Genomic DNA, 20,000 nt, shown 5'->3' with positions numbered 1-20,000 from the left:
CAGGTCCTAAGGTAAGAGGACTCTCCGTGCACTCATCCTTCACTAAGCACTGTTTTCAGCTGACCTTAGGTTAGCCATCTTCACTCATCCACATCCTCTCAAATGACTAAACTCTCTCTTTCTTTTTTTGTCTCTCTGTCTCTCTCTCTTCCATTCACAGGGCACAGCGGGCAATGATGGTCCACCAGGCCCGCCTGGCGAGAGAGTAAGTCCCTACCCACAATGCACTGTGCCTCTCTGTACCCTTAGAGCAGCAAAGCATGTGATAGCCTTTAGTGTGCGTTTGAGAGAGTGAGCTTTTCTTGTGCAGTCATGTGTGGATGACTCATCTGTGTTAGGAGCAGAGCAGAGCTAAAGTTGTGAGGGGGAAGATCTGTTATAAACCTCATCAGCCGTTTCAGCACAATCACTCTGTTGTAAAACAGTATGACAGAATCTCTTACCGGTTGCCAATGTTGTTAATATGTGGAGGTGGGGTGCAGGGTTTTGCTGTTATTTTCTCTTCTCTCTTGGTCTCTCTCTCTCTCTCACTCTCACTCTGTATTTCTCAGTGAAAACATCTCATTTGTTGCCCTTCACCTTTTGTTCTCTCACTGATGCATGCAGTAGAATGCTCGATTCATGACAAACATAGAGCTTAGAGTATTGCTTTTCTGTAGTTTTTGTGTCATTTGTATGCCATTTACATTGTGTGGTACAGACAGTAAAAACAGTGAGCATAATGAACTGTCAGCATTACTTTTTATGCTCTGTATAGAAATCTATAGCATTACACTTTGCTTAGTCACGTTTTATATGCATTATACAACTCCCTGCCAACACATAGAAACTGCATGTCTTAGTGCCTGTGAGCCAGTGCATGCTAAAGAGATGGTTATGTCAATACTGTAACATATCTGTGCATTTAGCTAAAGTCGTTTTAGGCTGCTGTGGAATTCAAATCTGCACCTGACCATCAAGGTCACAGTCTGCGCTTGAATCATGTCTGTCTGGTCCTGTTTGGAGATCAGTCATGGGCGGAATTCAAACAAAAGGATTTTGGCAGCCAAATGGCAACCCAGCCCGCCAAAGGTTCCAGTGACATCAGATATAGGTTTTCCACTTAAATTGAATGAAAGGCATTCGTGCAAGGCTAATCAGATTGTTCCCAGTCTGAGTGATGTCAGACCATGGCCCAGTCGAAGTCTGGTGTCCTGCCACTCTTTTTCTTGATTTCCGCCCAAGACAGACTGTTTACGTCCTGTATGTCCATCCCTCTCCTCACTGGTGCTGTTAGCCTGCGTAATGCAGAGCTCCACTCTTGTCAGTGGGGAGAGTGAGGGCCTCACTGATAGCATTGCCCCTCCTGGTGTCTCATTGGTTTTGCTCTGTATCCTAGGGACCTCAAGGACCCCAGGGCCCAGTTGGTTTCTCCGGACCAAAGGGCCCCCCTGTAAGTATCTTATCTTAACCCATATTTATCTGACCACATTCGACGTTTGATCTGTTTTTTTAATGCTTGTTTAACCTTCATTGGTCATTCATTCTTTGTTACATTATTAAACACACATGATTTTCTGAATGATGATGATGAACGCAAACACAAGCTGCAGTGTAACCCTCCTGGTAGTAGAGAGGCATCAGAGATGAGTGCAGTGTGTGAGTGATGTCCAGGGTGTTTCTGATGACCGTGTGTGTCTGTGTGATCTATACAGGGACCACCTGGAAAGGACGGGTTGCCCGGTCACCCTGGCCAGCGCGGTGAGACGGTGAGTGATCTGCCGTGCCGCACCCCCCCCCCCCCCGAGCTGGCACACGCGCGGGGCGGACTGCGGGCAGCGGGCTCAGGGCCGACTCTTCCCGCCGGGTGTGGGAACGTGTGGCCGACGCTTTACCCTCCAACCTTCCTCTCCGCCCACAACTTTCACACCCGGAAGGATTAGTCTCCCCAGCGAGCCGGCGATCTTTTACACCAACCCAGGGGCCCGCGTGTCTGTCAGCTCGCTCTCTACACACACACACACACACACACACACTCTTTGGCTGAGAGAAAAATAGGGAGCTTTGCAGGGAAATGTCCCTAACCCGTTGGTTGTAATATTAATTGGCCTGTGAGCAGCACGGAGCCAGCTGGCGGAGGAGGACCCATTTGTCTGCTTTAAAACGGTGGGAGTGGCAGTGGTGGGGAGGGGGGATAAACACCGTCACCTCATTCAGCTGCTATTCTCATCCCAGGAGAGATGCCATTAAAAATCACAGGGCTTACACTGACGCTTGGCCTGAATACACTGGCAACCGTCTGATAATGAACTCCTCGGTGGTCCACTGGGTAGTTGTAGCTTCCCATAATTCGCTAGCAGTGAATATGCACACAGACCGACAGACAGACAGATGTTACGAACAAACACACATCCAAATAGACACAACAAAAGCATGCAAAGACAAGAGCAAACACAACCAAACACAGTGCAGGTGAAAAAGAAGAGAATATAAATAATAAAAAGATATAAGCATTAGTTCTTTTAGCCAATCAAAGTAACAACTCTGGGTTTGAGCTTATCTCAGGTTAAAGATACTAGCATCCCAGTCCTTTCGTTGTGACTCCAGCTTGCATTTATCTTTGATTAGATTAGATTACCCTAAAGAGCCAATAAAACCTGTGTAAAAGCGTCGGTGAGCCACCACCACAGAGCTGCTTGTCATTCCCTCCTTTCTCTTCTGCATCGCCCCCCCCCCCCCCACACACACACACACACACACCCCCGGCGACGCATTAGTGTAGGGCCACTCTCCCTGCCCCTTGCGGCAGCCACCATTGACATCGATAAGGAGCTTCATTAGGGCGTGTGCTACGGCAGAATTTATTACAAAGCAAAGAGCTCTCCAGGACTGTCCACCCTGTGCATTGATTGGAGCGCCGCTACGTAAACTGCCCGTCAGCACAATTCCATGCCCCTAGGCGGTTACGCTTCAGGAAGCGCTCAATGATATTTGATTCATGGCGGCCTTATTTTCATAGATGTTGATTTGACAAATAATAATGAGAGTGGTAATACAACTAATAATCATCATCATGATTACACTAACAATAGTAAGTGAGACGGAACAAGTAATAACACAAAAGGTTAGAGCTAAAATCATGACTCTGATGAAAAGAAATCATTTACAGTAAGATGCTCAAGAGCTGGAAGAAAATTGCATAGCATCATAATCACATCTTAGTAGCCCTCACCTATTAATGTACTTCACTGCTTTGGCAAGAAGTGACTGTTTGAACCGCCACTGCTATTACTCCTCAAATTGCATGTTTTTTGTACTGTATGTTTACTGTTGTAGGGGCTATTATCGTGTCTGTGTTCTGTGCCTCTCATTAGTGAAGTCTTTAAGTCTATTACTGCTCCCTGTCTTCCATTGATTGCTGTATTACACAGATGATTCTGTAGATTGCATGTGTGTAGTAGAGCCTTGTGAATCAGTTTGCATGAAGCCTGTAGATGCTGCCAAATGCAAGCAACACCGTAAGGATTTTATCTCAAATTTATACATAATGACAGCTCTATTTTTTATCTTCACTGTACGTTAGTCACTATCTGATCATGTGTCTGTGCTTTTATGAGATTCTTGTTTCTTGTAGACCTATCTAATCTAATCTGTTTATAGTGTAATGGCCCTTGTGAGCTTTATGTGTCACTTGCTTGTGTAGTGTCCTTGCACTGCTAACCTTATTATTGCAGCCAAGACTTCTTAGTTGTCACTTACGAGGATCATGTTTGCCCCTGCGGGCCATGTGATACCTCCTCTTACCACTAGGTGGTGAGGCGGTAAGTGAGAGTAAGTGAATAAATGCCTGCGAGAGGCATCTATTCCAATTTGAAATGTATTCCAAGTTGAAAGCATGAATATTCAATACAATGTTTAACATTTCAAAAGTACACAAATCCCCCCAAAAATAATAATAATCATAATAATTACATGACAATTACTTAAGTAAACAAAACATGATAATTAAATAAATGTAAAAAAAAAACACTAATTCTTATTGAAAGAATACATCTGGATATATTTTTATCTTTCTGACATCACATTATGTTTAATTGAATGCATGTGCTATGCATGTTTGCTAGTTTGGTTAGCACCACTTCTAGTAGCATGTTAGCCTGACTTTGTTTTGCCTTTATATTGTACTGAAGCTCATTCCTCAAATTTGTATCAAAGCCTAGCATTGATAGTGGTGTATGCGCTGTTCCAACAGCACTGAACAAGCTATGTTTAGGGAATCAATACGAAGTTATCATCTTATCATGACACATTCTATGAGTGACTCAATGTACTTGATATGACACTATGACTTGTGTGCTTTCTTGTTTCCATTGTCCATTTCCCATGATTTCTAAACGCTTCCTTCCCACCATCAGGGTTTCCAAGGAAAGACCGGACCACCTGGGCCTGGAGGAGTTGTGGGACCACAGGTATGTTCTGTATGACCCTGTAAGATCCTGTGGAAATCTCCAAAACACAGAAATGTTACTGAATGACCGAGTGTGATGTTCTGATAGGGACCCACTGGAGAGACTGGACCCATCGGTGAGAGAGGACACCCTGGACCCCCAGGTCCCCCTGGAGAGCAGGGACTTCCTGGCGCTGCTGGTAAAGAGGGTGCCAAGGTAAAACATCAGCAACTACAACAACAATACAACACAGCATAGGATAGCTCACACCCTTCGTCTTCTATTCATGGGCACCAGAAAACTATCAACTAGCAGTAACTACTACCCTAAAAGAATAGGAGTTTGAAGTGGACTTTGTGTTTCATTCAATTTCAGTGGCATTACAAAGTCACAGCTTCCCTTTCCCCTAATAGCCATCCCCTTCCCTCCATCTATACAGTATGTGGAGATAGCCTATCAGTGCAGCTTAGACCTCTGGTCACGGGCCAATCACAGAAGGGCTAGAAGCACAGTAGCTGGGCCCTTTTCCCTCACAACCTCTGTGACCCAGAGAAACCTCAGCTAACTTTTTTTTTTTTTTTTTCTCCCCACATTCCCATTATTTCACTGAGTCACCACAGAGCTAGCTAGCTAATATGCTTCTGTAAAAGCCACAGGTGAGCTATTCAAAGAGCAGGCTACAGGCGTCTGAATGAATGCAGTCACACTTCTCTCACTGTGTAATTTGGACCTCTTGTCTTCAAAGGCTCTGTTAAAATTGTTAGCCATCAAGGGCTTGGAGAGCACAGTGAGACGTGGACGTGTTCACATTGTGAACTGCTCACTTTTTTTTAAATAGGACATGCTGTGAGAACTAACCCCATTGTCGGAAATGTTGAGAGAGAAAGTACAAATATCTTACAGAAGTGCACACATGTTAGATGATATGTGACAGACTGAACAAGACTTCACAAAATGTCTCAGTCGTTAGACAGAGTTAGCCGTGACAGGCTTTTACCATACTTTCTTTTGTGAGGTGTCAGATTATGAAAATGTACAGCTTACCTATGTTGTTGCACACTGTGTCTGCACTGCAAATGTGTTTATTCCATTTTCCCTTTTCTATATTTTCTCATTATTTTCGATTCTGCTGTTTCCCTAGGGAGACCCAGGTCCCGCAGGAGCTTCTGGAAAAGACGGTCCCTCGGGTTTGAGAGGCTTCCCTGGAGAGAGAGGTCTCCCTGGAGCCGCTGTACGTACCCCTCTCTTCTTCCTCCTCCTCCTCCTCCTCCTCCTCCTCTTTCTCCTCCTCCTTCTCCCTAATCCCCTGTAGTCCCCAAGACTTCCTCCGTTTACTTAGTCACACTAGGCAGTCATGCAGTGGACACCAAGCTCATTAAAACCAGTTGGGATGGATCACAGCAAGCAATCGGTGCACTCCCATGGGAGTCTGGCTGATACGGTGCATATTATCCATTTTTTTTTTACAAATACTTCCAATTCCTGAGTGATTTCACTGTGTCCCTGTTGGCACGTGTACGTGTATAGTGAGTACGTGTACGTGTACACGTACTCACTATAAATGACACAGGGAGAAGACCCATTGGCTCTCATCAAGTAACACCAACTCCATTTCTATTGTTTGACTACTAGGACATGCTGTTCAAATGAAAATATGCACATGATGAAGGTTAGAGAATGTAAACACAGAGATGTAGCCCGGGCTGCGTTGGGCCTTGGGCACTGGGCACGGAGCGCTCAAGGTCAGAGCAGTACAGCCAGCCAGTGGACTGATTGTGTTCTGCTGCTGCAATTTATTGGCTCAGAGAAGCCTCCCAGTCTCATTATAGAGAGGGAGCTGTGAGCATTTGTTGGGACGTGCGCAAGTGCTGGCACACACACACACACACCCAAACATAGACACACACAAACAAACACATAAAACAGAGCCACACAAGCCAGAAATGCTCTTGGAGGATTCAGACCTCCGCTGAGGTGAAATGCTGCAATGTTCTTTATTGAAAGTGAAACTAAATTTGTGGATTTTCCCCCATGATTCACATCCAGTCCAAAATGTAATAGATTCTCTCTTGGCCCATGTTATACTTTTCAAAGTTTCATGAAAATCAGACTGTTAGTTTTTGCATAATCCTGCTTACAAACAGACTAACAAACAACCCAAAAGCATAACCTCTTTGGGGAAGGTAATAAAGAAGTCCCACACGTCCACCATCCCTCTAGCCCACACACACTAAATATATATATGGAAATCTTTGTACACACTCGCACACACAATCACTCAAACAAACACACACACACACACACACACACACACACACAGAGACACCAACCACTTGGTTGTTTACTCTAGGCTCCCCTATTTTCCAATAGCCTTAATGAAAAGCAGCCAGAGGAGAAAACGCAGGCCGATAAATAGCCACTGGAGACACAGCACTCCAGCACGGCAGCAGCACTCAGCCGGCGCCTGCCCCTGGCTCGCTCCCTCCGCAGATTAATGGTGCGGAGCATGTCTAGGACACAAACACACACATGCACACACACACACACACACACACACACACACACACACACACACACACATGCACACGATCGGCTCCAGCCCACGGCTGACCACTGCCCACACAGTGCACACCAAGTAACTGCACCCAGCGCAGCACTAGAATGAGTCCTGCAATTGGATAGAGTTAGTGATATTCAAACTCAAAAAAATCAACAGCCCCTGACCATGAATAGAAATGTCTTTCGTCTTAAACAATCTTAAAGGTTCTTTACTCTGTGTTGCCAAGAATTGGTTTAGCAATTTATGTTGATGTTGATCCAATTGATTCGGTCCCATTGATTTTATGAGAAGTGAGAGCCCCTGCTGTTGTTGTGCGTGTCCATTGGAAGTCCCGCCATGAGTTTGCTCTGTAAACTGTAGGCTAATGGGGAGATCAGTATTCATTCTCCCCCTCCATAGGATAGCGCTGTATAGATTGCAGTTGTTGGTCGCCAGATTAAAAGTGTACCCAGTCAGGCAGACACCCGAAAAGAAATCCCCACTTAAAGGTACCCTGAGTATGGGCTGATAGCGTCCAGCATCTGGGAGACTATGGAAAGGGGTTGGGGAGGTGGTGGGTGGAGAGACATATTGCACAGAGATACTGTACAGGCGTGTGAAGTCTTAAGTCTGAAGCCATCCAGCCAACGGTCCCAAAAGTGTTTGGAGTTATGTGTGTTTGCTGCTGCCTCTTTTCTGATTAGCTTTGTTTTCTGCTGCGCACTCTCATCCACTTGTCTATCTCTATTTCAGGGTCCAGCTGGCTTGAAAGGAGGAGAAGGTCCACAGGGTCCACCCGGTCCAGTCGTAAGTACCCCCGTTGCCATGGTTTCGCCCTCAACTCATGTGAAATGATTGCATGTCCACTGCCGCTTTTGGCGCTCGTAGGGGTCCACTTTGGGCCCACGCCAGCCCGCGGCGCTTAGACCTAATGGGGCCATTAGCCAGCTGTTTTGGCAGGCGAGGGCCGGACAGCGCGGCGCAGCGCCGAGGGCCGAGAGGAAGCGTGGGCAGACCCCGCCGTCCACGTCAGGCACCCCGCAGTCTCACCGTAGCTGACCACTCCCCACCTCCAACGCCCGCTTGGAGGTCCAGTTTGCACCCCGCAGCGTGAACATCTGCCCTCACGACGCACAGCATCCGGCACTAGGGGGCAGCTGCAATCTATTCCCAGAAGAGAGCAGAAGTTGGAGCTCGCGCCTCCACACCTAGGGGTTTCCCTAGCTGATAGATTCGGGGGTCTGGCTTCATAATTACCCCCCGAGCTTCAGGGAGCTGCCAAGTTCGATTAAACACAACAGAGGCAGAGCCCAGCTGTCTTTATGGCCCCTTTTTTTCTGGATTAAAATGACATTCTTCTCCTCCTCTGTGTGGATTACTCTTTCCTACGGACAGCAGATAAGTACAGTGGTGCCTCTCAGTAATTGTTCTTTGGTGAAGCTTGACAGCGTTAGCGGAGAGATTAGTTTGGATGGGCCAAGAGTCATCATGGCAGAGACCCCATTGAAATTCAGCAGGATTTGTCATGCCTATTTGCATTTGGGTGAAGATGCTGTGACTTTATAAATGGAACCCATGCGTGTAAAGAGAGATAGGCAGTGAGACAGAGTAAGGGAGAGAGGGAGATGGATTGATAGAGAGAGAGGCAGAGAAAGCATACTGTGCCGCACACATTATTCATCATTGTGTTTTTTGATCACTTGCTCATATCTGCTAGTTCATATCACTCCCTGCTTCTCGTTAGGGGTGGGGGTAGGTGAGGCCATCTCTGAGAAACGACCCCCCCCTGCTGTCTGTTAATGGTACTCTTGATAAGTACATCACATATGACACACACACACATGCACACACGCACACACACACACACACACACACACACACACACACACACACACGCACACACACAGTCATATGCACATGCATGCTCACACTCCCAAAGAGACTCATGCCACCCACGCCCTTGGTAACAGATCCTTAACACGGCACAGCAACCGCCACACTCATCAGACATGAACCAACGATCTCGTCACCCAGCTTCCCTCCCACCCCCCCGTTGCCAAGTGCCCAGAAGGGCTCCTCTGGAGAGGTTGAGCTGACACCTGTGCAATCATGGCTGGCCTCAGGGTTAGATTAAGGCTGCCTGCAGGGCCCACTCAAGGCAGTGAGAGGCTGCACATCCGTCTCCTTATGCCTGTTACACGGGGCTTAACTGTGCCCACGAGTGCTGAGTGATGACCTGAAGGCCCCACGATTCCGCACAATGCCGTAAGGGGAGAGAAGAGGAGAGAAGAGGAGAAGGGGAAGTACCAGGAGGAGAACAACAGACTGGGCATCTTGTCTCTAATACAAGATCCTTTCACATGAAGTGCCTCTGTTTCACAATCACATTGAAATGTCCTCAAAAAATGTCTGAAAAATTACTAATAATTCCTTGTGCCATTAGTATTATTATGCACTCATTCATATGTAAAGATGTTGTATGGGAACACATAATTGCTCTTATTGTGTATAAACATACCAACCCCTCAGCACTGTCTTGGACGTCACAACGAATCTGTAGAGAGCATGCTACCCTCAGTTTAGCCCTTGATAATAGCACTTCTCAAACACCATACACAGAATTATCATGTAAATAGACCTGGGTCACTGACGCATGTGTTTGTCTCTGCTGCGTCTGTAGGGCTCACCAGGAGAGAGAGGAGCTGCTGGACCAGCTGGCCCCATCGGCCTGTCTGGACGCTCAGGTCCTCAGGGACCCCCAGGCCCCGCTGGAGAGAAGGGTGCACCAGTGAGTGACGGACACCGCTCTATCAGCTATCGCAGTCAAATCGGATCCCATCTCATAAAGCTTTTTTTACTGCATGATTCAGCTATTTGCTAAAGTAGGAAAGAAAAGGTTAACTAAAATAGGCACTTGGACACAGAACTTGTAAACACAAAGGTTTGTTTTTGTGTAAGATGCCACCACTATAATTATCTAGCCATGTCAGTAGCTCAGGTATCTTAATATACAACAGTGTTACAACTGAGTCATAATGGCACTGACGGTGTGGCGTTTGGTGTTTTCTCACAGGGAGAGAAAGGACCGTCCGGCCCAGCTGGTCGTGATGGTGTCCAGGGCCCGGTCGGTCTTCCAGGACCTGCTGGACCTCAGGGACCCCCCGGAGAGGACGGAGACAAGGTCAGTTTGCCCTCCGCTGTCCTGGACGTATACTAGTGGCAAGAAACTGGACCAAAATGGCTGCTGTTTTGCTGTTTTAATGCTGCCACCATCAGTCAGCAGCCTGGCTGGCCCAGGCTTAGAAAAAGATGGGACCAGTCATCAATCCTCATCATCATCTCCACACCCCTGCCATCTGCATGGCAGATCTGTCTCTTGCCTCTCCTCTTATGCACATCCATCATCATTCCCAAAGTAGCCCCAACTGATAATTATGGTCTAAACATGAAATTATTCATTAATTTATTGTCTGTGCCATGTATTTCTAAAGCATATTTCCAGATATTGTAATTTATCATTGCACCAACTGTCTTTGCATCGATAATCTGTTCAGGGCACTAAGCACACTGTCCAAAGATTATGTAAAGATGTTTGATTAATCGTTTTAGATCTAAGTGGTATTAATTTAATGTATTTTAGCTCTGTACCTACTGTTGCATACATTGTACTTGATAATGTGACACTTGTCTATGATACAGACAATTATCTCTTTTGTACTTTTGTAAAACAAAAAGCATGCATTAGTATACATAAAAGTATAAAATACCTGTTTGTGCTTCATGCCTTTCAAAAAAATATTTAGCTTTTGTGGGGGGGTAACAGCACTGGATGTTGAAAGGGCAGTTGTGACACATTTGTTTGTGTGCTCCAGGGAGAGGTTGGTGAACCAGGACAGAAGGGAAGCAAAGCAGACAAAGGTGAACAGGTAAGCACACATTCTCTTTTCTCTAGCCATGCTCTCCTGAGTCAAGTCAAGACTCTGGAAGATAGAATGACCTCTTACTCTCGTCAGATCATGTACATGAGCCTCTTATAAGAACATCCTTTCTCTGTCCCCTAGGGTCCTCCCGGGCCAGCTGGTCTGCAGGGTCCTATCGGCGCTCCTGGACCTGCTGTGAGTATTGACACGCGTCACGGACACACTCTTGTCTGCTCGTCTTGTGTCTCTCGCTTATCAAAGGCTTTCTGTTGGACACGAGTCTGCAAGTGGTCAACTCTGTCCTGTCCCTCACCTCACCTCACAGGGTGGCGATGGAGAACCTGGTCCCCGAGGACAGCAGGGCATGTTCGGTCAGAAGGGAGACGAGGGATCCAGAGGATTCCCCGGACCCCCTGGTCCCATCGGCCTGCAGGTGAGTCATTGCCCACTGTTGCCCATCTCCACATCACTGCTCTATTCGCCAGCCTTCCAAACAATAGCCCGATATGAATAGCAGCATATCACTAGCATAGCATAACACTAATCAACTCATCACAGACCAGTTGATTATAAAGCCTCTATGCAGCCACGTGCTCTGTATTCAAAGACTGTTTGAAGGTAAGATCCACAGGGGTGCTGCTTGGCCTTTCCATATAGTGTTGCGTGTTGCCCCTCCGTTGAACCAGCATAATCAAAGAGCTGTTGACAGCTCCAGTGAAACGCTCGTGCAGAGAGCAAAAACAACAGAAGAGCTAGATCTGTGCGTGGAGCAGCTCTCTCCCCTAGACACCCGCTGAGACGATGGGAGCCACGCACCCGGGCCATGCCCGGGCCTGATCTGGCACAGCGCCGGCGGCGAACTGGGTCAGATAGGCGGAAGGAGGACGGGTACAGAGGACGATCCGACCGCCTGTGCTGCCGGCTTTTGTGACTAAAATAATGTGGAAGTCATCAAAGGTGAAGTGCACGCAACAAGAGACAATCAGAAGGGAAGCGCTGCTACAACACCACCCACTAATAGTTGGCTCTCGAAATATAAGCAGCACAACTCCTCTGTGCTCGATTCCTCCCTCCTCCTGATGAGCGGGGCCTTCTCCTATTCCAGCTTTAATGAATTATCCCCTCAGTCCACTGGAAGGGACATTGTCAGCATAATAGAGTTACTCGGACTGGCGCCTGGTGCTAGCCCACTAAAGCGCTCGCAAATGTGCTAGTCATTGGACTCCACTGCACTTTAATTGGGCGTAATGCACTTTTGATGTTATTAATCCCGTCCACTGACCTCATCCCGAAGATCATTCCACCCCGGCAATGCTCTATCTTTCTCTCTCTGTCTCTCTTCCTCTCTTTCTCTCTCTGTCTCTCTATATCTGCGCCGCATAATAACTGTCGCCACTAATGACCTTTGACTGAGAGAGAGTAGTTGCAGTGGTACAGAGAAACGTCTCGCGCCAAAAGCCACAGGCATCTGCATTCGCGTGTGTGTACGGGCGCCAGCTCTGCGCTCGCCAGAGACGCGCCCGGGCTATTTGCCGTGCAAATAGCAGCCAAGGATTGGACCTTTTGATGTCCTTGTGGCGACCCAGCGGCTCCGGGTGATGAAGTCTGGGCCCCTTTGAATTGTGACTCTGAAATAGATATAGATATAACTCATACATGCAAGGAGGTTTGGATGCAGGCGAACCAAATGGAGGGAAGGATTCGAGAATTGATAGCGCATCCACATCAGATGAGTCTCACAGAGGGCAAGTGATGAAATATATAAATGCTAAAATGAATCGGTTTATTGCTGAGGGTGGGTGGAGGGGGCAGTGGCATTTTACTGCCCCCATACCAACACGATCATTTCCCCCATGCCTATTCTCCCACGTGCCTGTTTGGATCGGGCAGATAATCACCGCCGAGTTGAAGAGACGAACACACTGAGGCGTGTGCATAAAACTGAATTGCCCATTAATTACCCTCCCAATTGCTATCAACCTCCAATTTGCACAGCAGCATGGGAAAGAAATGTGAGTCGTTCAACAGAAGAGATTGGAGGGTGGTGTTGGGAGGGGTGGGGGGGGTGGTTGGTAGAAAGTGAGAAGACAAAAGGGCATCACGTGCATGCAGCATGCACCTCTAAAACCGCCGGCCGTTAACGGCGCGCCCCTACGGTGTGAAACAGATTTCGGCTGATTTGCATAAGTGCCATTTCACCACAGGACGGCTGTTAAGGTGTCACGGTGCAGTGCTATCCGCAGGGTGGGCCCCCGGAATGGCCCGGAACGAACAATCCACTCTCTCCACTCCTCTTCCCCTCTCAACCCCCAGCAATGGCGCTCAGCAGTGGGGAGATGAGGGGAGAATGCCCCCCCCCCCCCCCTCTGTAATGACCCCAATGGGCCCAGAGGAGGAGGAGGGTGGAGGAACAGCATGCCTCCTTTGGGCTGCTGTATCTCTGGCAGGAAAATCATCTAGCAACGCTGATGGCCTTTTTTTTCCCTCTAACTGTTCCCTCCATTTTCCGTGGGCATTTTTTGGTCTCTGCCTTCCCCCCCATCTGGAGAAATGGAGGTGCAGGCAAGCCTACTGTCCTTCAGTGGCTGCATCAAAATCCATTTTCTTTTTCTATTTGCCATTAACCTCCCTGCCACGTCGAACAAAAGGAACCATTTGATAGATAAATGTTGAACCCACCCTGTGCATCTTCTGAGAGCCATACTGTGCCCATGGACAGGATGTAAATCAGTGCCTTTCAAACTAATGCATTAATGACCTATCTACGTCATGGCACGTTATTATTATTCCTTCATTTTATTTATTGCATAAATTGAGGATCTTTATATAGTTCTGCTCTGTTGGAAGGGAAGGAGCTCACTGTGTGGGGGGGCAGAGACCAAAAACCAGAGTGTTTTAAGCTGCAGCCTCCTTATATGTAAATGATATCTCTCTAATGTGACTCTGCATCTTCTAAAGTTATTAGTGGAATTATAGCTTGACTGCTGCAGATGCCTGCGTGTGTACAGTTTGTTCACTCTGTGACGTCCTTTTACTTATCACCCATGAACGCTCTCCTTTAATTCCCTCTACACTTTATAATGGGACCACACTCAGTTCCATCCACTCCAGCACATTACTCTGACGACAGGAGAGCGGCCGGTAAATGCTTTTTCTCTGTTTCCTTTCAGGGTCTTCCTGGACCACCAGGCGAGAAGGGAGAGAACGGAGACGTGGGTCCAATGGTGAGTCATCTGATCCCGCATGTGTCATTAGGAGGACCCAGCTGTGCTGGAGAGAAACAAAGCAAAATGCATGCATCATTCGGAAGCAGTTGTAGACCATTACTGTAGAGATCGTTCTGACATGCTCGCCTCCCTCCTCTCCCTCTCTCTAAACAGGGTCCTCCCGGACCCCCTGGTCCCAGAGGTCCTCAAGGTCCAAGTGGTGCTGATGTAAGTGAATCCTCCATCTGTATATTTTGTCTTGCACACAAACCTGATTTTCATAAGACAAAAGTGATAACTTGTGATATCCTGACCGTTGCCTTGTTTTCCTCACTGGCAGGGTGCCCAAGGTCCTCCTGGCGGTGTTGGTGGCATGGGTCCTGTGGGAGAAAAGGTAAGAGCCTGTGCCCCTGCCTCCTCGTTGGGCACCAACTCACAACAACTCAGCTCCCCAATCTCTCCCCCACCCCTCTCCTGGCGCATTCCATTTTGGGGGAGCCAGCCATTTTGTCTGAATTAGTACCCAGACACCATTAATGTCCCTTTTACAACAGCTCCAACACCTACCCCCCCCCCCCCCCCTGTCCATTTTTACGGCCGTTTGGCCTCTGTCCCAATGCTATCAATATTTAATGCAGCGCCTGGCTGGCAAAATGGCCTGAGAATATGAAACATGGAAGGCCATCCCTACCACATCCAGACCGGCCAGCATAGCAAAACTGTCAGGCCATAACGCTGTCACGGGCTCACCTCAGTATGCAAGCACACACAGGCTAATAAAGCCCATGTTTATGGCCGCATTAATCATGATTTGAGTCCGGCTAATGTTTTTACAGACTGTGTGACAGGAATGACAGTTCTAACCTGTGCTGTGTGTGTGTGTGTGTGTGTGTGTGCGTGTGTGTTTGTGTGTGTTTGTGTGTGTGTGTGCGTGTGTGTTTGTGTGTGTGCGTGTGTGTGTGTTTGTGTGTGTGTGTGTGTGTGTGTGTGTGTGACGCTCGGCAGGGAGAGCAAGGAGAGGCTGGCAATCCTGGACCTGCTGGAGAGCCTGGAACTGGAGTAAGTTTGTCTTCTCCCCTACTACCCTACCCCCTGCTTGTGTGGGGGTGTTTCAGCACCCATTCTCTGTGTTCCGGTGTGTGTCTTCTCCCCTATCTGCTGCTTGTGTGGGGGTGTTTCAGCACCTATTCTCTGTGTTCCGGTGTGTGTCTTTGTGAGACATTTCCATGTTCTGGGAGATTGACGTATGTATGTCGTTAGTATTTATTTTAATATATGATATTCCCCACTCAGTATGTGCATGTGTACGTGTATGTGTGCGTGGGAGAGAGAGTCTGGCCATGTGTTTTTCTGTGTTTGTAAAAAATTGATTGAGACATCCAGCTAAAAGCCTCTCTCTCCCTGAGTTCTCCCATCTGCCCATGATGATGCCCCATCATAGCCCTCTCTCCTAACGCCACCTCCAAATTGCCGATGCCCTTAAATGGCAGCCAAATTAAATCAATTACCAGACCCTCCAAAGGTCGTTACTGGCAACCCCCATGGACTGTTGTGTCACTAAGACAACCGACGCAATCAACAGGACTCCACTTAGAATACTTGAATACTTTAGAAGGCGAATTCCTGCTTGTTAGAGGCAAAGGATTACACAGGCCAAAGAGTTTAAAAGAGAATATGAGAGCTACTAATCTACCACTAATCAGTCCACTATCCCCTTGCTTAACTAAGATTTGTAGATGTTTGGGTGGGCACTTTGTTGTTCCTGTTATCTGGACTTTAGAGACTTAGTGGTGGCCTGTCATCTCACATTGACGAGTTGTCTGCCTCCCAAACATCAAAGCTCTCAGGGAGACACAACAGATCGAAGGCAGGGCTGATCAATGTCGACAGGTTCGATATCTCCAGAGCACCCTTCCATTAGTAATTAAAGCATCGTGTCAGTGAGGTAAATAGTAGTCATCTCTGTCATTTTTAAGAGATCATACTAGACAGAGAATGCCGGTTTCATCAGAAAATCTGATGGGTGGACTTGACTGGAAGTGGGCCTGTAAAGAAAAGAACATCGGCAGAGCAGACCCCTGACTCAGGAGATGTCAGGAAGCATGTATGGAGTTATCGTTATCGTTATCGCTCCCTTCCCCGAACATACGTCACCGCAATCGGACACTGTTGCCACCTGACCTGGGATCAGTTATTGTGACTGCTGGGTGGAAAAGCCATAACAGCCCATTACCCTTTTAGTTCTGCTGACTGAGCATGCACGTTCCTTTGCCTCCCTCAGGGTCCTAAAGGCGAGCGAGGAGAGAAGGGAGAGGCCGGACCCCCAGGTGCTGCTGGACCTCCCGGCGCCAAGGGACCCCCTGGAGATGATGGCCCCAAGGGTAACCCTGTGAGTGAACCAGCACTGGCTATTTGCTACACATACCTATAGACCCTTTCAACAATAAAAACAAAAACAATGCTTGAACGTTCTATTTGGTTCCCAATCTACTTCCTCTGCATTAAGATAACATATGGAATGTTAAAACAGAAGCCTTGTGGGGCCAACTATGATGCTGATAATGGAACTCTCTTGAAAGGGTCTAGGCTAATTGGTACAGTGTACTGGCAATAGCTCCATGTACAGTAGTAGCTGAAGCACAATAACAATGCACTGTAATAAATCATACACAAATCGGAGCAGCAGAGCATCAGTGAGCATCATGCTCTAACGGAGTCACCAAGGCTCTGTCAGATGGGATGCTGAAAGGCCCCTTTATTATGGTAATGCTCACTGCAGCACTGGGGCTTTTGCTCTCCGCACCAGTTTTTAGCGACCATGAATTTATTCAGAGAACATTTCTACTGAGACGTTTCCTTGTAAGAGCTGGGTGTTATGAAGTTTTATATGCAAACCTTCTTCTTTGCTTGTTGCTAGGGACCTGTTGGCTTCCCCGGAGACCCCGGTCCTCCTGGTGAGCCTGGCGTTGCTGTAAGTACAAAAGATGTGTGCTGACTCTTGCGTCACTCATTTAGCATGTTTAAACTAGCTGCTGTGGATACGGTGAGGCTAAGATACACATTCAACTCATAGTATTTCTTTTTCCTGGTTTTCAGGGTACGGATGGAGGACCAGGAGAGAAGGGAGATGATGGAGAACCCGGTCAAGCTGTGAGTACACACAAACCCAAACGCAAACATTGCTAATGCTGCCGTGCTTTCTTTTTAAGGTCCACTAATGTACGCTTTTAGTAGGCACTACTACGCAGTATTCTGAGCAGCTACTCACATTCCCACAGGTTCATTTGATTTGTTTCAGACTCTGGGAATGTTCATCTACCACACAGTGGAGGGACTGTATTTGTACTGTTTACAGAGTAAAAAGATTACGTTTATATCATCAAACATTCTAAATGTAATACTAACAATATAACTATCCAAGAACAGCTTCTTTAACTTTACATTTCATGCAAGCATCGAGATAAGGAAAACTGTTGTGTGTCCCTTGCACTCTCAGCTTTCTGTGTTTGTTGTGTTATCTCACTGCTTATTGAGCAGGAGGGGAAGTAATAGAGAGGCTTGAGTTGCTTCCTATCCACCATTTAAATTGAAGTGTCACGAATGTGGTTTAGCTTTCTAAATAAAACCCCAACTTTGAAGGGGAAAACTGCCGACTTTTATTTACTGATTAACGGTAGATGATTTTTTTATGACACACCCGAGCAGCTTTGCAAATTTCTGTCTGTTCCCTCATTTTGTCTGTACTGTCTCTGGGCGTTCTTCAAACATTTGCAATATGCAAAGCCCAAATTTGTTTTGATTGGTTTCAATTAACTCCTAGATAATGAGATGAGACTAGCATAGAGAAGCCACAGCAGCGGCAGTGGCAGTAAAAGGCCTTTAGAGCAGAGTTTCTGATGCCGCCCAGTCAAGTTTGACTTTTTAATCAGCTCCTTCTGTTGATTTTGCCCGATTCTTCATCTAGAGCTAATTTTCCATAAGCAACAGTGAAGGAAATGATGTATTAATCGCTGTCATGACAAATAAAGCTTCAAAGATCGAGCTCTCCTCCATTTAAGTTTTGCGGAGATGGAGTTTAGTTTAGTTGGCCTGTTGTTTGTCTTCTGGTAACTTCCACCGTCCACTCACATTGTCTGTCTTTGTGTGTCCTCTGCGCTTTAGGGTCCCCCTGGCCCCTCTGGAGAATCTGGCCCACCAGGACCTCCCGGAAAGAGAGTAAGTGTATATTTTGCATCATCGTTATCTTCATCGTCCTCTAAAACATCATCACTGTCCACCACCCAAGATGGAAAGCGTATGGATAACACAAAGTATGTATGATACCCTGTAGTCAAAAGAAGGCATCGTGTCTAGGCCTCATAGGCTTCAAAGCACACACATGCACACTTGTCTACCTAAACTTAACATTTCCATCCTCATCAGAGAAAACCATAGGGGACAGGATCTATCATACCAGACCATACTAGAAAGCCATTCCATCCATGGAGTCGTAAACCCTAAGCCCCCTCATTAAGTAGGCGAAAGTAGCTCTCATCTGAGATCCAGCTGGTCATCGAGCCACAAAAAAAGAAAAAAAAGAAAACAGAAATGAAGACATCTCGCAGGCCCTGTTGAGAAACTGATGTCTGGTATTTATTCTTTTAGGTGTGAAATTGAAAAGGCGTTAAATTGACGAAGAGGCGTCGCTCTCTGCCTGAAAACTCATTTCCCCGTTCCTGTGGCGCTGGGGCTCCCTCGGAGTCAGACACAGATATCACTCTTGACACCATATTGATCAGTGCAGACTGAGTGACAGAAATGGAAATGTGTGAAAAAAGAGGAGTGGGAGGAGAGAGAGGGATAAAGAGAAATATATAGAGACAGAGAGAGGTGAGAGAAAGTTGTCGTTTGTTTGATTTGAGATAGCTGCCCAAAGGGCTCTTCGGCAGAGGTGAGGTTTATGAATAACAATAGCGTTTCTCTTTGTTGTTGGCGCGGCCGTCCTTATTTGATGCGCGCCTGGATACGCTGCAAAGAGAGCTATTTCCCAAATGAATGTGTTCTCCCCAAGTGAATAGGAATTCCAAGATGAATGCTCTGTTGCATTCTTCAATACACCTACTACAAATTACAAAGTGGATTGTGTATGTATTTCTTATCTGTAGTCCAGTTTCATTATAATATGAAAAATATCATGCTGTGTTTATTTACTTTTTAAAATGAAGCAAGCTTTAAATCAGTTACATTTCTAAAACTTAATGCATGGCTGTGCCTGGAGTAGTTCCCCAATCAAACTTAGTCAGGTCTGCAGAATGGCAGAGTGGCCAACGTCATGAATATACTGAGCTATTCATATGTGTTCTGTGTGCTGTTAGACTAAACTGGTGTTGGTTTCTCACTCTCACTACTGAATGTGATGGAAAACATTAGCTTCAAAGCAGATTGCTATTTATGAGCTCGTGCTGAACGAAGGGAGCAAATCATGAAGAAAAAAAAAACAATTTATTTTGGGGACCCGATGCAGCGTTCAAGCAGATATAGAGCAGTTTCTAATGGCAAAGGGATTATTCCAGGGAAAGTGCTTCTTCATCAGCAACAGTATTTACTTCAAGGAGAGAAAAAAATAGAAAGAACAGGAGAATAAAGCACCGTCTGATTTCTGCAGGTCCCTGGCCATTTGCTCCTCTGAATTTGTAATGGCCACACTGCCATTGTTTTGTGTAAAATGCTAGGTGTTTTCGCTGTGTCAGCGTTTTGCCAGTAGTCATATCAAATGAAGTTAAAGCTCCCTCACTCTCCCCCTCTCGCTATCACCCCCCCCCCCCCCCCCCCACGCTCTCTCCATCCCTCCCAAGGCAGTGTCTGCATCCTTAAAGCATCCTGAGAACTATTTTGTTATTTAAGAGTTTCTCCACACAGTCTTTGTGAC

The 20,000-nt window shown here is 46.8% G+C and overlaps 1 protein-coding gene across 4 annotated transcripts in view; it reads left to right on the top strand.

Moving 5' to 3' along the window:
• Window positions 1-20,000, top strand: part of col11a1a (collagen, type XI, alpha 1a) — an 83,125-nt gene that overhangs the window by 51,827 nt on the left and 11,298 nt on the right. For all 4 annotated transcript variants that reach the window (XM_042067698.1, XM_042067697.1, XM_042067696.1 and 1 more), the window contains 21 exons: window positions 1-11; window positions 161-205; window positions 1,379-1,432; window positions 1,695-1,748; window positions 4,395-4,448; window positions 4,536-4,643; window positions 5,569-5,658; window positions 7,720-7,773; window positions 9,647-9,754; window positions 10,040-10,147; window positions 10,839-10,892; window positions 11,028-11,081; window positions 11,212-11,319; window positions 14,057-14,110; window positions 14,267-14,320; window positions 14,433-14,486; window positions 15,098-15,151; window positions 16,374-16,481; window positions 17,010-17,063; window positions 17,189-17,242; window positions 18,254-18,307. The exon at window positions 1-11 is cut by the window's left edge and continues 43 nt beyond it. In XM_042067698.1, coding sequence (XP_041923632.1) covers window positions 1-11; window positions 161-205; window positions 1,379-1,432; window positions 1,695-1,748; window positions 4,395-4,448; window positions 4,536-4,643; window positions 5,569-5,658; window positions 7,720-7,773; window positions 9,647-9,754; window positions 10,040-10,147; window positions 10,839-10,892; window positions 11,028-11,081; window positions 11,212-11,319; window positions 14,057-14,110; window positions 14,267-14,320; window positions 14,433-14,486; window positions 15,098-15,151; window positions 16,374-16,481; window positions 17,010-17,063; window positions 17,189-17,242; window positions 18,254-18,307 — 1,388 coding nt within the window. The remainder of the gene's footprint in view (window positions 12-160; window positions 206-1,378; window positions 1,433-1,694; window positions 1,749-4,394; window positions 4,449-4,535; window positions 4,644-5,568; window positions 5,659-7,719; window positions 7,774-9,646; window positions 9,755-10,039; window positions 10,148-10,838; window positions 10,893-11,027; window positions 11,082-11,211; window positions 11,320-14,056; window positions 14,111-14,266; window positions 14,321-14,432; window positions 14,487-15,097; window positions 15,152-16,373; window positions 16,482-17,009; window positions 17,064-17,188; window positions 17,243-18,253; window positions 18,308-20,000) is intronic.

This window comes from Alosa sapidissima, chromosome 17 (assembly GCF_018492685.1).
Source record: "Alosa sapidissima isolate fAloSap1 chromosome 17, fAloSap1.pri, whole genome shotgun sequence".
NCBI lineage: Eukaryota > Metazoa > Chordata > Actinopteri > Clupeiformes > Clupeidae > Alosa > Alosa sapidissima.
This window is presented reverse-complemented; position numbering and strand designations above follow the sequence as displayed.